The 22,868-nt window shown below is 36.5% G+C and overlaps 1 protein-coding gene across 4 annotated transcripts in view; it reads right to left on the bottom strand.

Annotated features, from left to right (window-relative positions):
• Positions 1 to 22,438, bottom strand: part of AP1AR (adaptor related protein complex 1 associated regulatory protein) — a 28,133-nt gene extending 5,695 nt beyond the window's left edge. Inside the window, exons 1-7 of one of the 4 annotated variants that reach the window (XM_053566858.1) lie at positions 21,974 to 22,437; positions 12,280 to 12,328; positions 10,769 to 10,795; positions 8,125 to 8,150; positions 4,215 to 4,311; positions 2,936 to 3,034; positions 328 to 386 (exon numbers count right to left, since the gene is read on the bottom strand). In XM_053566858.1, coding sequence (XP_053422833.1) covers positions 328 to 386; positions 2,936 to 3,034; positions 4,215 to 4,311; positions 8,125 to 8,150; positions 10,769 to 10,795; positions 12,280 to 12,328; positions 21,974 to 22,056 — 440 coding nt within the window. In that variant the 5' untranslated portion in view covers positions 22,057 to 22,437. Of the gene's footprint in view, positions 1 to 327; positions 387 to 2,935; positions 3,035 to 4,214; positions 4,312 to 8,124; positions 8,151 to 10,768; positions 10,796 to 12,279; positions 12,329 to 21,973 lie in introns of all 4 variants that reach the window. The other 3 variants (XM_053566934.1, XM_053567002.1, XM_053567076.1) reach the window with 3 other exon arrangements.
• Between the last annotated feature and the right edge of the window lie 430 nt (positions 22,439 to 22,868).

Below are 22,868 nucleotides of genomic sequence, written 5' to 3'. Positions count from 1 at the left end.
CATATAAATTTAATTCTAAGAAAAAAGTGGGACTAACGAAAACACAAACAAGTTATAAACAAGTCACCTGAAGGAATTCAGCTACTGAATCACTTTCTGTATCGAAGATGTGACCACTCTTAAACATGCACTAAAGCCAATTTAAATAAATGATGATCACTTTTCAACTTAAAATTCTCTCAATATTCTTCCAACGCAGTGTCTTTTAGAAGCAATAATTTTTAGGGAACACATAAATATGGATATGTATCACCCTGAGGTGAACTGTGCCCTATGTGGAAATAAAATTTCTACCACAAAGGGAAGTACAAATGTTTTACTATTTACCTTTGATATTCTCCATTGTTGGAAGGATGATATTGTTGCACAATTCTCTGCCTCTCTTGCTTTGGAAACAGAATGTGGTACAAAATCACTCTGTTGTAAAAGTATGTTTTTTAAAAACCATTCATACAATACCAGAAAGTATTTTTTCCTAGTTTTAAAAAAAATCTTAAGTTATTCTTTTGAAGTCTTTTTCCTTAAATTCATCATTATTCAATTCTACATCCTCTTATTTATGGTAGAATTTTTCTCAATTTAGCAGTGTATAATCCCTAAGTTATCAGAATATTCAGAGTATTGTAAAAAAGTTAACTTTTTAAACAGATATAAAAAACATTGCTGCCCTCAACATTCTTAGTATATCTAAAAGCCTCCTAATAACTGAAAGGATGATGAGGAGAAAAGGAATAGTTAAAAGAATAGATGAAGGGCTCAGTGCCCGTAGCCCAGTGAGTAGGGCGCCAGCCACATACACGGAGGCTGGAGGGCTTGAGCCCGGCCTGCTAAACAATGACAACTCCAATCAAAAAACAGCCAGGCCTTGTGGCGGGCACCTGTAGTCCCAGCTACTCAGGAGCTGAGGCAAAAAAACTGCTTGAGTTCAAGAATGTGAGGTTGATGTGAGCTGTGACGCGACAGCACTCAAAGGAGGGTGACGTAGTGAGACTCTGTCTCAAAAAAAAAAAAAAAAGAAAAAAGAAATGCATGAAGTTCTATTCCCTGTGAAATAAATAGCAACAAAACAAATGATGTATAAGACTTGGCTAAGCTGACTCAGAAATAATAAATACAATTGACTAGGATTTAGAAGATCTGTCAGACTTGGGGACCAGACTTTGTATGCCTGGTATGGCCTTTACTTTTGTTTCCTTTCTTTTTTTTTTTTCTGAGACAGAGTCTCACTTTATGGCCCTCAGTAGAGTGCCGTGGCATCACACAGCTCACAGCAACCTCCAACTCCTGGGCTTAAGCGATTCTCTTGCCTCAGCCTCCCGAATAGCTGGGACTACAGGTGCCCGCCACAACACCGGGCTATTTTTTGTTTTTTTGGTTGCAGTTCAGCCGGGGCCGGATTTGAACCCGCCACCCTCGGTATATGGGACCGGCGCCTAACCAACTGAGCCACAGGCGCCAACCCTACCTTTTGTTTCTTTATCTGTAAATTACAGATGACTATTTTACTGACCTTGCAAACTCAGGGTTATTAAAAAAATCAAATGACTAGTGAGTGTCTGTGTATGTCAGTGTGTCAGTGTATGTTATATAGAGTGTAATGTGTTCCTGTTCAAATATGTAGTCAGGGGAGAAAAAACTCAGAGAACCTTGGAAATCACCCAAATGGGTGCTGCTTATGTAATGCTTGTCTTTAAAAGGCAGGCAATACATAATTTATTACAGCAAAAAAGAGTACTTATTACCAAAAAATACTTAAATAATATTTTTATTTCTTAGAAAGTAAAAATTAATTTTTAAAATTTTCCATTATTTAGAACAACAAAAAAAAGACACTCTCTTCTATAATTAATCTGCTGAAACAGAGAAAGGACACAGCTCACACAGAAATCACACAGCAATATTATAGACATGAGTTTTCAATTTCTGTAAGTTTTAATATGTGGCACATTCGTCCTACTTCAGCTAACACTACAGTAGTGAACCGACACAGGCTAAATAAGGAAGAAGATACTAAGCAGGGTACTTGCTAAGCACTGCTGTGTTTGAACTCTGGCTCTGCCACTTACTAGCTACAGGATCTCCAGCATGTTATAAAACATATCTGTCTCTCAGTTTCCTCGTGTATAAAACAGGGATTAAAAACACCATCTCCTGAGATTGTTGTGAGAATTAAACAAGGTAAAACATGTTAATTGCTTAGACTAGTTCCTGACACTTAACCAGGACTCCTTTAAGTGTCTGTTATTTATAGCTGTGAGATATTATGATAATGCCATATTATCATATAGGGTGAAGATATAGTAAATCTGCTGCTTTCCCTAATAATATGCCAGAGATTTATCAAGACCTGAATTCTCAGTTTCCCAAGGACAGAAGAATAAAGATGAGAAATAAACTATATCTTTATATGGCAAAAATCACACAGCTGATTTAATTCTAGGAAGCACATGAAATCCTAGCAGTTTAAAGAATTGTTTAATGCTTTGGAAATTATACTTACAGACTAGTTTTGTGGTATTTTCTTGCAGTTTGGCCGGGGCTGGGTTTGAACCCGCCACCCTTGGCATATGGGGCCGGTGCCCTACTCACTGAGCCACAGGCGCCGCCCAGTTTTTGGTATTTTCACTTTAAAAGTATACTTATTTATTGAAAAGAGTACTGAATTCTATAGTACTAAAATTTATCTCCAGAATAAACAGGAATTAGCTTCTGCTAATCTAAAGCTAATGTGTATCAAGCATGTAATTTGAAGTTATGTCTAGCAGTTAAAGATGAAGTAATTTGCCTTTAAAAGTCCTAAGAAAATATGCATAAATACATTTGGTTGTTAGAAAAGAAGCCCTTGATTCTAGGAGTAAAAAGTCCCGACTAAGATTTGTCAGAGAAAATAAGGAGAAAAGCAACCCTAATATATGTTGGGGTCTTTTCCCCTCACCTCCAAGAGCTTTCGCTGCTTTGCTGCCCTGGCTGCTTCACGCTGTGCAGCGTATAAAGCTTCTTCTTCTAGTCTTAACTTCTCTTCTTGTAAGGCTAACTGTACATGAACAAAACGATAAGGATTAACAAAAATCAGAACCTGTCTAACTGCTCTAAAAATAAAATGTTTCTATTTGTAAAATAAAAAATAAATTATTAAAAAATTATTGCTCTCTACCAAGCATTACAGAATTGAAATCTTTATGACTGTTCATTTCAATGTCTCCTTTTACAAAATAACCCAAATGATATGAAACACATTATAGAATTCTTTACCAAGTCAGTTATGAAGCAGTAGCATCTAACTTGCATAAATACACAACTGTTTCTTAGGATATACAATGATCTTCATTCTCAGCCATCATTCCAACACCTAACACCAGGACTTGGTTGGTCCTAACTCCAAGATCTTTAAAAACTAAGACTAAATAATATCATCATCTACCAAAGTGAACTAAGCTTTCACAAAATTCGTGCCTCTCCATCAACATGCATATCTCCTTAATTTTATTACTATAAAAATACTCAAAAAGCTACCTTCAGATTTAAATTCTTGCCATTCATAATAGCATATAAACTGCTTTAGTGATATCTATACATGCCAAAGCTAACTTAAAAATCAAAATTCAACACAGTTTTTTTTTTCTTTAGACTAATACTAGCATCTATTAGTGTGGCTTGAGTTAATGTTTTTGAAATCACTAATTGGCACTAAACAGACATTCAAAAGTATAGTAGAATATGATTAATTCCATTTAGTCTACTGATAGCAAAACTGTACTTAGAGGCCATTTCTATAAATACATTAAATAACTATAAATATTAACTTCTACTCCTACTATCGTTAGAAGTACTTGGTTCACTGAGAACAAACAAACCCCAGACAAACAAAAACACTTTAAAGAAACACTTATTGTAAAACAGAGTATATTTTTACAAGTTGGCTTTAAACACAAAGGTGTATATTCTTGCCAGAGTTACTATTTGTGAATTAAGAAATTATTTTTAAAGGAATGTACTATCTTTATTCTTTGGCGGCACATGATTTCTGATAAATTAAGCCAAACTATAAGAAATTACAATAGGCTGGAGTAATTTTTTCACTTTTAAATCACTTTCATCTGTATATCTACCTACAGGCTTGATGACTATAGGCAATATATTATTTAATGACAACTCTCCCCTGTAAATGAAACCTTATGATAATATATATTTTAGTCACATAAAAGACTATTTACCTCATTTTGAATTTTCTTATCAAGATCTTTCTGTTTTTCAGCAATAGAATCATAATGCCTCTCTCTTAGGTCAATAATTTCTTCCTCAGTAAGAGGCCTAAGGAAAAGGATGAGGAGAAAAGAAAGAAAAGGAAAAAAAGAGAAAACTTCCGATAGGTCTAAGTCCAAATATAATATCCATAAAGACAGTGAAATTCTGAAATTTTTGCTATAAAAATATATTCAAACAATTTGACACAAGAGTAAAAAGCAAGACACTTGCTATATTCTAGTATATAAACCAAGAAGATGCTATATTATCAGAGTAGTTTTTACCACCTTTGAAGAAATGTGAACGTAATTTAACCACACTCCGGCTCTGCTTCACATCTAACCTATGGGTGTATATAATGACCTGTATCCCAAAATGCTTATCATAAAACAAAAACTTCAGTCACACTTTGACTTCAGCCCTCACACCATTCCTCCATTTATCCTGCTCCATCACTCTGGTCTCCCCAAGCCCTCGATCCTTCACTTTTCTCCCGGTTGACCTATCCCCATCACTGCCTGGCCTTACTCCACTTATCTAACATGGACTCCACGGCAGATCTGAACTACTTCCTTGCCAACATACCCAACTTTGCAAACTCCTCTCATTATACCATGTTCACTCAGTTTACTTCTTATGACTGTGGCCCATGTCCATGATTAGCCCTTTCTGCTTTGGCCTGCTAGAGAAAAACCAAAGTCAATTTGGCCCTCAGCCCCCAGCAATAGTCCCTTTACTTACATGCTATCAACTTCCTCTCACATCCTACACTAACAACTACAAAATCTTCATATTCTTTAGTCTCTTATTCAAACTTTTTTCTCTTAAAAGACAACTCCACTCTACTTTAAGAAAGGGGGAGTGTCAACCATGAATTTCCTCAACTCATTGCCATTCCTCTATTAAATTAATTCCATCCCACCTATTCCCTCCATCCTCTAAAAAGCTAATGTTTCTGAACTTGCTCATCTATTATACTTACGCTTGATTCATCGTTCATCACTGAGACCACTTCCCCTGCCCCTCTCCAGAAAATTCTCTGTGACAATGTTCTATCAATCGGTACCTCTCTTTTACCCTTTTTTGTTTGTTTTAAGACAGAGTCTTGCTCTGTTGCCTGGGCTAGAGGGCAGTGGTATCATCAAAGCTCACTGTAATCTTAAACTCCTGGTCTCGAGTGATCCTCCTTCCTCAAGACTCCCAAGTAGCTGGGACTACAGGCATGTGGTACCATGCCCCACTAATTTTTTTCTATTTTTAGTAGAAATAGGGTCTCTCTCTTGCTCAGACTGATTTTGAACTCCTGATCACCTCGCTTGGATCCTCCCACTTCAGCCTCCCAGACTGCTAGGATTACAGGCATGAGCCATTACACCCCACCTCTTTTATCTTTAACCCATTCCTTCAGTCTTTCCTCCATGTGAAGGAAGGAAAGAAAAAAGAAAGCAAGGAAGAAAAACTTCCATTTGACCTGTGTCTACATCTACCTACTATTTCCCTTTTTCTTCCCCTTTCAGGCAAAATTCTTGAAATTAATTAAATGTACAATACCAATAGTTACCACAGCTAGCACTTACTATGTACCAGGCACTCTTCTAAATGCTTTACAGATATTAACTAATTTCAACCTTCCTAGCAGCTTCACGGATAGTTTGTACATATGAGGGAAATGAAATAAAAACAGATTAAGAGTATGTCCAAGCCAGTAATAGTGTGTGGCAAAGCTAGAATGTGAACCCAGGGAGTCTAGCGCCTTGTTCTTTATTTTTTATTTTTTTGAGATAGAGTTTCACTTTGTCGCCCTTGTTAGAGTGTGGTGGTGTCATAGTTTACAGCTACCTCAAACTCTTGGGCTCAAGTGATTCTCTTGTCTCAGACTCCTGAGTAGCTGGGATTACAGGCGCCCACCACAACGCTGAGCTATTTTTAGAGACAGGGTCTCGCTCTTGCTCAGGCTGGTCTTGAACCTGTGAGCTCAGGCAATCCACCCGCCTTGGCCTTTCAGCCTGCTAGGATTACAGGCATGAGTAGCTCCTTGTTTTAACTACTGTGTTTCTCTTGCTTTACATTCTTAACTCTCATTCACAGATCAATTAATTCACTGCAGCCTGTGTCTGCTACCATCACTTCAACAATTCTAGCAAAAGCAATCAATGGCTTCTATGTCAAATACAACAGGCAATTTTAAGTCCTTATCTTACTACTTCAGTTTCATGGGACAGGACACAGGGTTGACCATTCCCTCTAGCCCATCTGTCTCTCCTCCTCCCTTGTCTTCCCATGCTCTCATGGTTCTTTTCTTTTTTCTAATTATTCTTGGTCATCTTCAAATTCCTCTTCTAGGGTCTGCCTATGTAGTCCTCAGACCACTGCTCCTCCATGCTCTAACCACCTCACTCTTCCCCCTGCACCTCTGCCTCAGGTAGGTAATCTTAGCTATCATGGTTAACTAGTCACATATGAGATATGTCTCCTGCTTCTGTTCTCCTAGTTCTAACTTCTGCCTAAGGCTTATTTATCCATATATATTTTTATTTTTATTTATTTATTATTTTTGACACAGAGTCTCACTTTGTTACCCTGGGTAGAGAGCTGTGGCATCATAGCTCACAGCAACCTCCAACTCTTGGGCTCAAGCAATCCTCTCGCCTCAGTTTCTCTATTTTTAGTAGAGATAGGGTCTTGCTTTTTGCTCAGGCTGGTCTCGAACTCATGAGCTCAAGCAATCCACCCACCCTAGCCTCCCCAAGTGCTGGGATTACATGTATGAATAACTGTGCCCAGCTGGCTTATTTTTTTAAATCTTGAAATATAACTAACAAAATATAGATTTTAAGCGCTCAGTTCATAAAGTTTTGACAATTATATGTCCTTGTGTAACATTCACCCAAAGCCAGATGCAGAGCATTTTCACCACCCCACATCATTTCCTTGTGCCCTTTTCCAATCAATTCTCGAACTTTGCTTATGCAAAGTTTATTTTGGTTATGCATACATTATTTGTTTCTAGAACGCTCTTCTCAACCACTAATTACTGATTACCACTAATCAGTACTTCAAGAATCAACCCCAGTACTTCAAGAATAACTCACTAAAGATATCATCCTGCACATGCCTCCCCATACACACTCTGGACAAAGAACCTCCCCTGTAGGGTTTCCTAGCATATTCCATAACTGCTACTTCATTGCCTTTCCTGTCTCACATTGAAATTAGTCATCTCCAGAATCTATCTCCTAGACCAGAATGTTTTCTTCTACTGTAGAGACCATGTCTGATTTTTAAATCCCAGCGTCTAGCACAGTGGTTGGCACATGACAGTTTCTTAATAAATGTTTGGTAAACTAAAAAAAGGTAAGGAACATATATTCAAATTACAACAGTTTTTCACGATATTCTGTCATAAATTAGCAACACTATTTTGACTTAAAGATAGATGCTTCTTTTTCAAGGAGTGCAAGTAATTTTAATAAAGTATAAAAAAGCTGCTTAAGAAAATTACGGTGTCAAGTTTCTGGTTCTTATTGAAAGAAATAAAAAGATTTAACAGAACTAGTTTGAGAATGTCATAAAAAAGGAAAATAAGAAAAACGTTAAAAAATTTAAAAGACATTTATCAACAGTAAATGGTTTTAAGAAAATTAAAAATCACGTAACAACTTAGGTTCTAGGAGAGCACCTAGGCACTGACATACATTAATTCCTTAATGTTCAAAACAATCTATTAAGTATTACTTGCCTCAATCTTTCTGAAAGACAAAAACTAAGGTTCAGAAATGTAAACTGTTCAATGTCTCAAAGCAAGTAAATGTAGAACCTAAAATCTTGGAGAATTCTTACAGTTTATGTAGAAGTTATTATTTTTTTTTAAAGCCTTACCTATGACTGCTTCCTGGGCTCTCCCCCTGTATAAAAATTAATTGAACAATTAAAAAATGTCACTAGCTGAATTCTATTGAAGGCAAACCAATGAAATTTTTATTCAGTTATAAAATTTTCTACTTATTTTTATTACAGTAAATAAATTTCATTATTAAAAATATTCGAAACAAAAAGCTTTAAAATTTTACTATTTTTCAAAGGTTAAATATAGTTTAACCTAGCTTAATTATGTAATTATGGACATTACTTAATTTTTTCTAATAAATATTTCTTATATACCAAATGAACTGGGGTCAGAATGGTACTAGACAACATATCCTTTATGTCATCATCATTTGATCCCTCATTACTTGGATTTCACATTTGTAAATTTGCCTATTTGCTAAAACATATTTGTAACCACAAAATCAATAATCTCTGAGCTTTCTTAGACTTCTGAGGACATGCACAAAGCAGTGAAAAACTTGAGCTGACCAACAATGCACTTTCCCAGCTGAAGTAGGAGAGGATACTCTACCTTTTTGTTTCAGCTTTCCTACTATAAATAAGTATCCATTTGACAGTCTACTTAGAACCATGTTGTTTGAAGTTTTGTGCTTTTGTTGGTGACTTTGCTATGTGGAATAACCCCAAGTACAGTACTAAAATGCTATCTAGTGTTCTTTAGGGAAAAAAGGCTGTGATATGGCCTTTTTGGAGAAAATATGTATGGTATAATAAAGAAGTTTTGTTCAGGTATGAGTTAGTGCTGTTGCCTTTAAGTTCAAAGTTAATGAATCAAATACACACACAAATGTGGTATCTTAAACAGAAACACACATAAAATAAATTTATATGCTGATTGGCTGATGAAAATGTTGCAACCAGAAGCTTGCAGGAACCTAACCCTTCATTTCCTCTAGGAATGATGCTTCAGTATTCACTAATTTAGCACTTATGGTGACTTTATAGAATATAACTACAATAAATAATTAAAATCAACTTTTTGTTTATTTCACAGGATTACAAAATTATCTGTAGTTTTTTCATCTAGAACGAACCATAGCTATTTTCAATAATGATTTAGGGTTATGAATATTTAAACTATTTTATTTATATCTGACAGTTAAAATATATGACTAAGTTAACAGCAGGAATAAAATTCCAAGTGGTCCGAATTAGTTTAGAAAATAGTACTATAAAACAGGATGACTGACACTCAACTAACCCCAACACAAAATATGACATGACAGGAAAAGAGTGATTAACAAAAACAAAACGAAACAAAAACCCTCAGCCAACACATCAAATAAAAAGCACCTTAAGAAAATACACAGAATCACAAGCTCTGAGGAAAAGCACTATGATGCTGGGATGAACTATACAGGAGGTGGAAAGAACTCTTACATTTACTGCTTGTCAGAAGCTTTAAAAATATGTATTTAGTGTTCGCTTAAACTTTTAAAAGAAAAGACATAAAGATTAAAATGACCTTTGAGAAAGGGAAGAAACAGTTTCTATGAAAATGGGTGATATTTTACTGAGAAAATGAAAGGTAAAATAGTTTCCAAAATGTGTTCTACTTAATGATAAACATATATTATTATTTTAAAAAAGAATTTATACCAACATTAATTTGGGAGATGCTAAGTTGAATAAGTTTAAATAATATTGTTTATAAATAGTTCTTTTCAGAATCTTTCATAGGCTAATTTACACTTTGAGACTAGTAATCTGTACACATTCTGAGAAATGCTGGGCTAAAGAATAATTTAAATTTTTAAAGAAAAGGTTTAATTTATTTTCCTCTTTCCTTAGAAAGCAGAGATGACACAAGGTCAGAACTTGCAGTGTTCTTTTGGTCTAACTAAATTTAGAGATGTGGAAAGTAGGCTCCAAGGCAGTTAAGTAATTTGCAAACTCATGCAATTAGTGAAGCTGGAAATTAGCACACGAACTATAGCTCTTCTAACTCTATCAGAGCACGAGAAATATATCCCACATTGCTTCTCAGATTTGGGTAAGATCAAGTGTAGACATGTACATCACATGTGCTGATTCTAAAATGATTTTTTTTTCGTATTTTAACATCTCTATGTTTGGGATACATCTTAAAATTGGCTGAGTTTTATGTAAGATGAAACAGAAAATCAACATAAAAATAGCTGATAAAAAAGAAAATGGCTAAAGTCACAAACTGAATGTAGAATAAACACATTCTACGTTTCTAAATTTATAAACACAGGCTTTATAAATTCCACCCTCAGAAATCCATGAAAATTATGGTTAAAGAAACTCTAGCCTGGATTGTTGAGGTATTCTGCATACTTAATGGCAAGAGGTTAGAAATATTACTTTTTGAAGTTCGATTTCCCTATAATGCTTTAAACCCAGTGTATGTAGGTGTATAGTATTACATATGTTATATAATAAAAGTTCTTAATTATTTGCTAATATAAATTAGTAAAAGAAGGAAATTTTTACTAATTTTATTAAATTAGTAAAATTAGTTTAAAAAAAAAGACTAAAGAGTAAACACAAGAACCAGAAATTAAAATTCCAAAACAAAATTTTAAAATACCATAAAAATAATTGTTAGAACAAATGAGACAGTTAATGAGAATAAAAAGCATAGGCTTTGCACCATTACAGAAATACTTACTTCATCACTTTCTACTAGGTTCTCAAACTGAAAGAACAAAAAAGTAAGTGTTAGGAGGGTATGTGTCTACAGTACATATCTCACAAAAAAGTATGTCACTTTTTTTACCTTAAAAATAATATTCTTCTACAAGATAGTTAAGTGCCTTCTTATACATCATCTCATTTGATATTTTAAAAAGTCCTACGAAAGGTCAAGGCAAGCTAATATATTATCCAAGAGTAAACTGATGACTTTATATGAATGAAAATCAAAAGAGAATTACAGTAATTTTAAAATAAATCAAAACTAAAGCTTTCAACCTGAATTGAATATCTGATGCAGTTATTTTAAATCCACACTATAAGAATTTTCCACTTCAGTTGAGTTCAGAACACATTATTTAATGTCAGAAGGAAAATTAATCAAGAAACAGAGACTGAAATGGTAACCAAATAAAAATTTCTCTAGGTATTTAAATTTATTCATCTAGTCATTCATATAATTATTTACTAAAAATCTAGATGGTAGTCACTCTCTTCAAATACATAAGAATGTTAACAATTCCTATAATGTGATTAATGCTATTATGTCAATGACCTAATGAAAGTCATTACTATGAAATCATATTATTAAAATATTTGCATTTAAAGTATGAATATCTTGATAAATAACCACTTGAAAAAAAGAAAAAGTATTTTATTATTATATTGTTTTGTTTAAAGATTGAGAGAAAATGAATTCAAAAGGTTTAGAAAATTAAAGAATCTCTAAAAAATGACAAATTATTCATGTAATTCAAGTTTTTTTATATTATTATGATTTTTTTGAAAAAGGTTATGCCTGTTTTACATGTTTCCTTATTAATATACAAGGCAGTGAAGTAGTGCTCAGGCTTTGGAGTCAAGCAATTTTAGATTGGAATTTACGTCCTGCCATTTAGAGGCTTTATAATATAGCCCCATTTCTCCACCTAAGCCTCTGATTTCTCATCCACAAAACAGGTTAATTACTACCTGTTTACAATAGAGTTGTAAGAACTATGTGCAGTGACATTCCTAACCTATACGGTAGAGCAGCTGGTCAACAGTAGGGACTGAGTAAAGACAGCATCTTATTACATTTTCCACACAAAGATAAAGTGACTGCTGCGGAGTAGCTTAAAATCAATTTCCAGCTTTCATTCTACTGTAGCTGTCTGCTGGAGAAAGCCAAACATCTCTCCTTGTAACCTCTATCATAGTGAGACACCATGACTGATAGAAGAGTATTTTCACCCAGATTTGTCCTGGGTGAAAAAAAACACAAAACATCAAATCTTTAGAAAAACAGGACCTTCATCTTCTACAAACTCTTCCTCCCTAGTCACTCCTCCCTCCCACTGCCTCAATTCTTTCTCTCTTCACTAGCATCAACAATATTGAAATACAGTCCATACAAAATTTGGGTCCAGATCCTTCCCCCCTAGCAAAAAAATTCCCTCCTGCCCTTCTGAAGCTACTGTTAATCCAGTCAAATTCTTGACTACTTACCTCTATAGTTAAGTGCTCACCTCTTGAGCATGTTCTAAAATACTTGGATCTGGGGGACGGGGGGGAGGGGACAGAAACACAATTATAAAAGTGAATTAATATAGTACATAAAAACATTTCAAGAGCAACTTTAAATTCTCTAATATATAATATCTTACATTTATAAAAAGGAACCACTGAATTCACTTTTTAAAAAATGGTACACATTTTTAAACTTAGTTAAGAGTTTAAGTGTTTAGTCAACCAGTATTATTTTCTTTTGGTACTAATATTTATTAAACTTGTAATAATAAATTAACTTGCTATATTTACTATATGGAACAGAATACATTTTAAAGTTTATCTCATTATTTTTATTACGTGAAGTAAAATACTTTGTTAAAAAGACTGTTATGTTAATTAAACATACATGAACCACCAAAAATCTAAAAGGATATATGCCAATATGCTAAGGGTAGTTATCTTTGGATGGTGGAATCATACATCTTTATACAAGGCTTTTTATTTTGTTCCCATGCCCTCACAAATTAAAGAAGAAAAATGCATATACATGCCCACAAATAAACCATTATATTAATTTTTTGGGTTTTTTTTTTTTTTTTTTTTTTTTTGTAGAGACAGAGTTTCACTTCATGGCCCTGGGTAGAGTGCCATGGCATCACACAGCTCACAGCAACCTCCAGCTCCTGGGCTTAAGCAATTCTCTTGCCTCAGCCTCCCAAGCAGCTGGGACTACAGGCACCCGCCACAACACCCGGCTACTTTTTGGTTGCAGTTCTGCTGGGGCCGGCACCTTACCGACTGAGCCACAGGTGCTGCCCCATTATATTGATTTTTCAACTAAGGCCAAATACTGACTTTTATTTTAATCACTCTCTTCTGCTCCTGCTAGAGAAACCTATATGAAGTCAAGCCAGAATCTTCATTATTCTATCTGCTCCAAAGATATGTCTGCACTGTAACTACTACAATATCAAAGTTGGTATAGGATAGAGCCTCTCAAACTGCTTTACTACTGGAAGTGCCGAAGATAATAAGACTTTCACCCATGATGTGATTCTTGTCATAGCTGCCAAGACTGATGGAGGAGAGGACTCCATCCCATATCCCTGCCTATGGGGATCCAAATTCAAACTGGGGTCTCCCAACATGTCAGGATTCTTGGATAGAAAGCTGAATAAAGCAGGGATGGCTAAAGGGTCCAAAAATATAATTAGAATGAACAATATCTGATAGCACAACAAAGTGACTACAGTCAACAATAAGTTATGGAATACTTTTAAATAATTAAAAGAGTGGAATTAGAATGTTCCTAACACAAAGAAATGATAAATGCCTGAGGTGATGGATACTCAATTACCCTGGTTTGATTATTACACACTATATACCTCTATCAAAACATCACATGTACAATGTGAATATATATACACATGTGTACCCATAATAATTAAAAATTAAAATTAGATATGAAACCCGCACATTGTACCCCTTGATTACACTAATGTACTAATGGACACAGCTATGATTTAACAATAAAAATAAATAAATTAAAAAAATTAAAATTAAAATTAGAAATAAAAGGAATGGGAAGACTCCTTGGGTTAGGATAGGTCACAATGCTTTGCATTATGTGTATATGTGTGCATGAAGGGGAGTGACTGGTTTAGGGAAAGAGAATACCACATTATAATAACTGAAAAATAAAAATAGCAATAAAACTATAGGTACTATTTTTTCCTGATACAATCTTTATCTGCTGATAGAGGCAAAGTTGTGTTACTGTCCAGTAAGAAATCACTGGTAAAAACCAAAGAACTTGGTATTGGCATTCCATAAACCTCGTGGAACATACTCACTATAAACACAATATAATCAACTGGTGTCTAACTTATTCAGTGCCTCCACTCTCCTCTCTTCCTCATCTCTCAAACAAACACAGAAATGAGATGAACTTTCCAGTCACACTGTGTTCTGGCATTAGGACTACTGCATAAGTGCTAGCAATCAGCACTCTCTTCCCTGAATGAAGAATCTGTCTTTGATTAATCCATTTCCTCTTCCAGGTTTACTAAGTAGTATAATTGAATGATGAGATAAAAGTTTAGTAATACTAGGTACTTGAATATAAGCCATCAGTATGACTTCACTACCATAGCAAAGCTGAAGCTAAGCTTAGCTCTGCTTAGCTTCAGCTTTGCTATGGTAGTGAAGTCATACTGATGGCTTATATTCATGGCTTATATTGAAGTCCAAACCAAGGGAAGTAACAGTTGTACCCTACTTACATTAGATGGTAGAATAGAGTGTTCTTTTCTAATTATACATACATATTACAAGCTAACTTTAGTAGAAGCCAACAATGTAACAATCTGTTGTAAATGTTTTCCCTTTTTGTCCCCTCAATTCACACCCTGCTGCAATGAGGACAATCATGTTCTTCTATAACTCTGACTCCCTGACCAAGCCAGACCACAATCTCCCAGACCTCACTGGACTGGTTCTGGGTTATACGGAAACTGAGCAGAGAGAGACAATATCCTCCTGAGAGCTCTAGAGAGACACCGGGGATTATGCTTCCTAACAATCTGCAGTGAGAAAAATGAAATCCCCTGAACAAGTGCTCTGACAGCACTGAAGTCACTCCCAAGGACCAGCTGCACCTCTGCCCTTGGCTCAGTTTGGTTATTACTTGAGAAATCTAATGTTCTTATAATAAATTTTACCTGTGCCTACAATGGTTTCATCTGGACTTCTGTCCTCGTAACAAAAGCCCTAACTAATAAATAAACATGAGTCTAAGTGATGCAATGACAAATGAGCAAATTAAGCATCACAAGAATGGAAAAGCATGAATCCTATGTACTCAATTTTGATATGAGGACAATTAATGACAATTAAGGTTATGGGGGGAGGAAAAGCAGAAAGAAGGACGGAGGGAGGGAGGGGGGTGGGGCCTTGGTGTGTGTCACACTTTATGGGGGCAAGACATGATTGCAAGAGGGACTTTGCCTAACAATTGCAATCATTGTAACCTGGCTTATTGTACCCTCAATGAATCCCCAACAAAAAAAAAAAAAAAAAAAAGAATAGCAATAAACAATTAAAATGGAAGATAAATAAAAGAGCAAAATAAGTTCTAGAAAAATTCAATTTTTCCTTTTAAAATAGATCCGATTGAAACCTTGTTCACAAAGGGCATCTGCTGATTCCTACAACCATAAAAGCTAAGATTATATTAATAGGTTAAAGTAAATATTCAATATGGCAAACTAAGTGGCAACATTTTTTGTTAGAGGAGCTTTATCCTGTGATTTATCTGAAATAGGTTAAGAAATACTTTAATATACTTGTATTTTTATATATTATGGCTGTCTTTCACTTACTCAACCATTGCTGGTGCTGGAATAGAACCCCCACATGTACGCCCCAAATAAACTATACTGATGTTTTATATTTTCTTCCTCACAGTTTTATTCTAGAGTGAGGAACGAAGCTCTCAGCAATGCATCACGATGTGCTCCTCCTAGGTAAAGGTAAGAATACAAGGGAAGGACAAGGTGAACAACTAGGGAGTGGAAAGGAGACACTTAATATTAAACTTTAAGTCAAGTTTCAGGCTTTTACTTCATAAGTATCTACTGAATGCCTGAAGGGATGACAATAAACACACAAATGCATCAGGTGGTAAGAATTTCCAAGAAAGAAAAGAACTCAGAGTAAACAAATACAATGACTGGTGTAGAGTGGTTATTTCATTATATGTAGGGTAGTGAGGGCAGGCCTTTCAGTAAAAGCAAAATTAGAAAAAAGATGCCAAGGAAATGAGGAAGCCAGCTGGACAGAGATTTGGAGGAAAAGAATTCTAACAGGAAAAGCAAATGCACAGGCTGAGGCCCCAGCATGAAGGAAGTAGGGAGACAAGATCAGACAGGCAACCAGGGACTGATCACAAGCCTTATTAGCAGGCTACGGAAAGGATTTTGGATTTTACTTTCAATTAGATAAGAACTCACAGAAGAGATTTTTGACTTGGCATTCACTTTTTAAACTTTTATCATGAGAATTTTCAAATATGCATAAAAGCAGAGCAAAGAATATCTTAAGTCTCCCTATTCCCATCACCCAGCTTAAAAAGTTACCATTTCCTGATCTTGTTTCATTTATAACTTATCTCTTGTTATGTTTTTGTTGTTAGTAAAGTTATCTTACAACATATCCTAGACATGCTATCTTACCTTAACATCAACTTGCATCTCTAATTACAGTATTAACTTTAAAAAACCCTTCACAACATGCTAATATTATCATGTCTAACAAAAATTGAATTTCTTTAATATCATCTAATATCCAGTGCAGTCCACATTTCAATTTCCCTGATCGCCTTTTTACACATGACTGGTGTTAAGTCAGAGTGAAACAAGGGTCATACACAATGTATGCACATTAGGCCTCTTACTCTTTTGGTCCATAACAGCCCTCCTCCCTGCACCATTGCCTGTTTTCATAGAGAAATTGTGTTACTAGTTTTGTATAATTTCTCACTTCCTGGATTTACCTGATATTTTTCATACTGGTGTTAACTTTTTTCTCTACCTTATTTCCTGCAAATTGGTAATTTGATTTAAAAGTTTAATTATATTGAATTCAACTTCTTCATGCAATTGTGGTACTTGCTATTGAATCAAGGAGAAACTTTATTTTTGTATGTTCACTTTTACTGATGTTAAGATTGATTTGTAGATTCAGATATTGTCAGCCTAATCAATCCATCAGACCGTTCCATGTCAACCTTTTATCAAATGGTTTTAGCATCTATTTATAATCACTGCTAAGCTCCATTATTTCATTGGAAGATATAAAATCATGAGTTTCCAGTTCTATCATTCATTAAGAATTTATTAGCTCTATCAGAATTACACTGAAGGATCCTGAACAGATATGTGACATATGTTTTAAGGCCAATTAAGAGCTATTACAACAGAATAGCAGAAAAATGGTGGCTTAAATCACAGTAATAATAGAAGGCAATGCCAAGTAATTTTGAAGACAGGGCTGACAGAATTTGCTAATGTATTAGACCTACTGGTGTGTATTCTTTCTTGAATCAAGGATGTATCCTAAGTTTCTGGCCTGAACAACTGCAAATATGAAGTTGTCCTTCACCAACATGAGCTCCACATTCAAAGTTAGTCAGGGTGAGAGTTCTCTATTCAAATCCTAACAGTATTAACATAAACATCAGTCTAAAGACCCAGTAAGAGTACTCTCTAACCCTGGGGCTACTTCTCAATCTAAGATTAGTTAAAGCACTTTTGTTCTTTGATAAAAATCCATGAAATTCATCTCACTTTCTTTTCCTAACCCAAGGACGGTTGGCTATAGACTAATAAGCAATGCCAGCACTTCTCCCCCTTTTGTACATACATTTCATATCACTACCAATACATACATATGCCTTTTGTTTTCAAGGATTTCACTTCTAATCACCATGGAGAAATGGAAGTAGAGTCTTTACCAAGGAGAAAGAGGACTGAAGGTGAGAGCCTGGGACATGATAAAGTCACCAATGGAGTTGTCTGAGCAAGATCATGATGTATCAATGGGACAGCAAAGCTAGCCACAGGAAAAAAATCACTGAATTCATCTTTTTCGGGTTTCCCAAGTCCTGTATAGTTATATATATAAATATATATAAAAAACATGTGCTGATTGAGACTTTTTTTCAAGAATAAAGTTTTAGTTGTATACAGGGCAGCATCATTTAATAAAAGCAAAAAAAAAAAAAGATAAAAAGAAGTTGATTAGTCTAAAAGCTGAAAATTGGTACCAACTCAAAGTTTATTACCAACAATCTTTGATGAGTCTTAGAGGACAGGAAATAAAATGAGTAAAAGCAACAATATTGTAAAAGCCTGACTCTTAATTACTGTTAGTTTAGAGCAGCGGTTCTCAACCTGTGGGTCGTGACCCCTTTTTAACAATGAAAATACATTGCGGCATTAGGAAGGTTAAGAACCACTGGTGAAGAGAAATACCAAAAATGTTTTGCTTTCATCAGTTAGAAAAATATATCAGTATTTTATTGACTTAACTTTCTAAGTACTTATGAAGCTGCAAAAGCTAAAACCTAACAAGCTGTTAATATAATGGAGAGTAAAGACAGAGTTGTATTTACTGAGTACCTATAGCGAGCAAGGAACAAAGTTTAGTTTTTTATGTGTTTTGTATACATTTCCTTTCCACAATATCCTTATCAACTGTTGTAACTGTTATCCCACTGGACAGATCTGCACTGTCCAGTGTGATAACCACTAGCCATGAGGCTATCAAGCACTTGAAGTGTGGGTAGTTTGAACTTTGAAGGCTATTAAGTTTGTCAAATACACATGGGATTGAATTTTGAACACTTAGTACAAAAAAAATTATGTAGAATAACTTGACTCCAAGTAACTAAGCTCTTTTCAACATATATCCATGGTCAAACATGAATATCTTTTAGATCTTCCTCAATTCCTCCTCCCTCCATGGCCAATCATCACAGTTCCACAGCTGAAAACAATGCTGTGCATGTTCCAATCCTGCGTGTGCAGCCTGGAGTCTAGTGCACATCTTCCTCACAGCACTGTGGGGAGGAATAAATAGGATAATGTAAAGTACTTAAAATAGGCTTGGAACATAGGAAGTAACTGAATTCTGGCAGCTATTATTAAAATCACTTTTACTAGGAAAGAAAAAGCAAATCACTGTAAACTATTGCCTGAAGGGTACTTTGGTGCTGGAGCCAAAAGTCAACTTGGGTTAAATACCAATAAGGATATAAAACATGACCATATCTTTATATAAAAAATTAGTACACCTTACTAACTGGAACCACAGTTACTGAAATTATATAGTAATATGAATATCAAAATTAAAAATACAACACAACAAAACTTAATTAGGTCTTCGGTCTGAGAAATAAAAATACTAAGAAAGGGACGCAATAAAAATCTATGCAAAAGACTCACAAGACAAACAATAAAGCTGACCAGTAGATGAAGCCCTGCAGAAGGTGCTGATTGGCAGGCAAAAGTCCTTAGTGAAGAAATTGAACTCATTAAGATGTTAAAATTTTATTCCTTAATTCTCTCTGCTTTAATCACGAAATAACATACCTCAACACTGATATCTATATCTTGACTGGTCAAACATATTGTAGAATATAAAATACTAAGTAGTATTTTGTAAATCAAAAAACTGATAATTCTGGTTTTGAGATTAAACAGTATAAAGTGAGTGATCTGATTTTGAAATACCCCTGGGAAATCTGCAAGTTTAAGAAATCAGGCCTTATATAGTAAAGCTCTTCTGTGAAGACCAACTTAAATCAGGCTTAAAAATGTCAAGGATGACCTCTTCTTCTAACTGTGGTCACTACTATGAAATTTAAGATCCAACCAAGTTGTTGTGATTACTCTTAAATATTGTCACCCTTAAAAGAACTACTGGTTAACTATCCAGACATATGCTTGAAGGAATATTAAAACTAATACGTGATGAAAAAAATAACTAAGAGGCAAAATTAAATTCTGTTATGTAAATAACTACATCCAACTGTCTCTATACGACCTGTCTCTACTTACTGAAAACTGCTAACAATATAAAAATCAATGCTAAACAATAAGTTAGTCAGAAGATGTAAGTAATGGACTGTCAAAACCTGTTTATGGATTAAAAGATAACAAGATCAGTATCACCATTATTATGTACACAGTCCACAGACTCTCCCTGTCTCAACAGGACTTGTTCGAGGAGTTCTGCCTACAGAGTACAGAACCAACTACAGATTGAGTGGACTTAACCCAAAATATTCAAAATCTGAAATGCTCCAAAATCTTTTTTGAATGCCAAGATGATGTTCAAAGGAAATCCTAACTGGAAAATTTTGGATTTTAGATGTTTAGAAATTGAACCAGTGTGTAATGAAAATATTCAAAAATTTAAAAAAAATCCAAAATCTGAAACATTTCTGGTCCTAAGCATTCAGATAAGAGATATCCAACTTGCATTATGTTTTAATGGCATCTCTACAGACAATTAATGCTTACAGTGATTCCCTGATTTCCTTCTGCCACTTCCCTGTGCTGCCAAGCTCATGTGCTCAGGGAGTAGAATCTACAATTTTAATGCTATACTCTAAAGAAAACATAATTAGGTTGTAAAATTACATGAAAAAAGCCAAAAATCCCACAGATACCACACGTCAGTTAGTTTTTTTCTTAATTACTTAGAATGTAAGACACTTTTTTTTAAAGTTAGAATTTAATATAATTTGTGTTAGAATTCAATACAAATTATGACACAGTCAAAGACTGTGTGTCATCTAATTCTTAAGCAAGGTTATTTAAGCAACTTGACTATATGGTTGCATTAACACACAATTAGAAGTACTTATCATCTAGCTGACAAGATAAGACTGTCATGTTCCCCCTGAACAATAAGGGCCCACAAACCAGGGAAACCAAAATATTAAACTAAGTACAAAACCTGGAAATCCTTACCCTTCCATTATAGGCATACTTAGTATAAAACCTTAGCTACTTTGTATCAAAGAGGAGTGACCCAATACCTAAGGTGTCAGAGAATCATAAGATCTCCATTACCAAAAGACTGAAATTATAGATCATTTGGTTCTTGTCTGTTTATGCTAGATACCTTATGAACTAATAATGTTGGTTAAATCAAACAGATCCTGAAAATTTAGGGAGCTCAGAAAGTGCAAAATAATCTTATTCTTTACACAACGTGGCTTAACTCAGATTTTCGAGTCTAGGTTTGAATTCCTGGGGGATATTTGATAGTAACAACCAAGGAGCCAACCCCAAGGAATCTAATTTTTTCAATATCCTATGAAATAAAAACTCCACAAAAATGGAATTTTAAAATTCTACTATTCTGCGGATGATGTGGATAGAAAAACCCAAGCACATTCCACTTTTACTCAAAAGAAGTGAAGTTGGGGACTGCGATTTACCCAGTATTACATGGTGTGTGTGGAACAATGAAGACATGGCATTCAACTCGAAATTCCAAAAAATTAATATGAAAAACCTATACACTGTCTTTCTTATTATGAAAGAACATAACAAGCACCAAGAATCTGAATGGTCCCCGGAAACCGAGAAATCTGGCAAGTCCTTGTACCTAACAAAGAGTTCATCAGTGTCTGGAACCTCATTTCACTCCAGCACCCAAATGACTTCCACTTAAAATCCATCTATGGCATCAACTTTAGACTTAGTCTGGTCTGTCAGGACTAAAGACAGGGTCAAATACAAGGATACTAGCTTTAGCATTAAACTCAGGCTCAACGTAGGGTGTGTCCAGGTTGCCGTGGAGCCTGTCCTGCTGCCCACTAGCGCGAGGTTGCCCCATACTTTCTCGTGATGTCTCCTGTGACTCCTTCCTCGCATGACGGGGCGCCCGGCAGGACTCTTGCTGAGGGTGACAGGAGGGACGCCCCGCCCTCCCTCTACCTCTTTCCGGAGGAGGCCTTGGGACCCGGCCTCCCGCCCCGACCCGGGCCAGCCTGCAGTGTATCCGGGGTCTCTCTTGGCCTCCGCCCCTAGACTCTGGGGGACAGTAAAAGGGGGTTCCAGTCTGAAGCCGAACAGAAGGAGTCCCCAGGGCCGGGCCCCTCCCCCAGAGGGCTTACCCTCCGCCGCCTCCTACTCGTTGCAGCCTCCCCGCTTCCTTGCGGAGCAGCCCAAAGCACTGCGTCCAGCAGCAGTTCCCCATCGCATGCCCTCCAGCGCCGTAGCGGCTTCTCCGGCTCAAAGCCCAAACCCAGGCTCGGCGGCCGCATCCGCGCGGCACGAGCCCAAGCAGGATTCGGGGACCGGAGGCGGGCCGGCCGCAGAGCGGCGGCGTGAGGGGCTGTGGCGATCGGAGGGATGAGACGCTCGGAACAAAGGCAGCGGTTAGTCCAGCGGGAGCTGAGCCGCCTCCGCGCGAGGGAGGAGCGCCGGACTGCAGGCTGTGGACTCCCTGGCTGTCCGCATGGCCCTTCTCGCCTCAACCCCTAGCCCAGCACGAGTGACCGCCTCCAGTTGCCGAAGACCAGTCCCCGCGAGTCGTAAGCGCCGGCCCCTCCTTCCAGCTCGCCCAGGCCCGCGCCTCGCGGCCGACGCCGCCACACCCCCGGCCCGGCCCGGGCCCTCATTGGGCGCGCTTTCCCGGCGGCCCTGCCTCTTCCGGTGACTGGTCTTACGTCACTTCCGCAAGCGCTCGGCACAGCGACCTCAGATTCCGAGGCAGCTCGATTTCTGGCGGTGGATGTTTGTTAGTTGTACTTTGACCCAAATAGAAAATTTCCTCCTTTGGTTGTAGTTTCCAGCCTCCTGGTCCCGAGGGCCCAGGATGTCTCAAGGTTAAGGCTTAGCCTTCGAACCGTGTGCCAAAGGCTTGCGAGAGGCTTACCTAGCCCCGGGAGGTCTTGGAAAGTGTGAAGAGGCATTTTCTGTGCAGCTTGTTGGTTTTGTTAGTGTTACACCGCGAATGGGAAGCAGAATCAGGGGAGCGGATGGAAGTCACTTTGAACTCACCGAGAA

The sequence above is a fragment of the Nycticebus coucang genome, chromosome 1 (genome assembly GCF_027406575.1).
Source record: "Nycticebus coucang isolate mNycCou1 chromosome 1, mNycCou1.pri, whole genome shotgun sequence".
Classification (NCBI taxonomy): domain Eukaryota; kingdom Metazoa; phylum Chordata; class Mammalia; order Primates; family Lorisidae; genus Nycticebus; species Nycticebus coucang.
The sequence above is the reverse complement of the archived record's forward strand: the minus strand, read 5'-3'. Positions and strand labels throughout refer to the sequence as shown.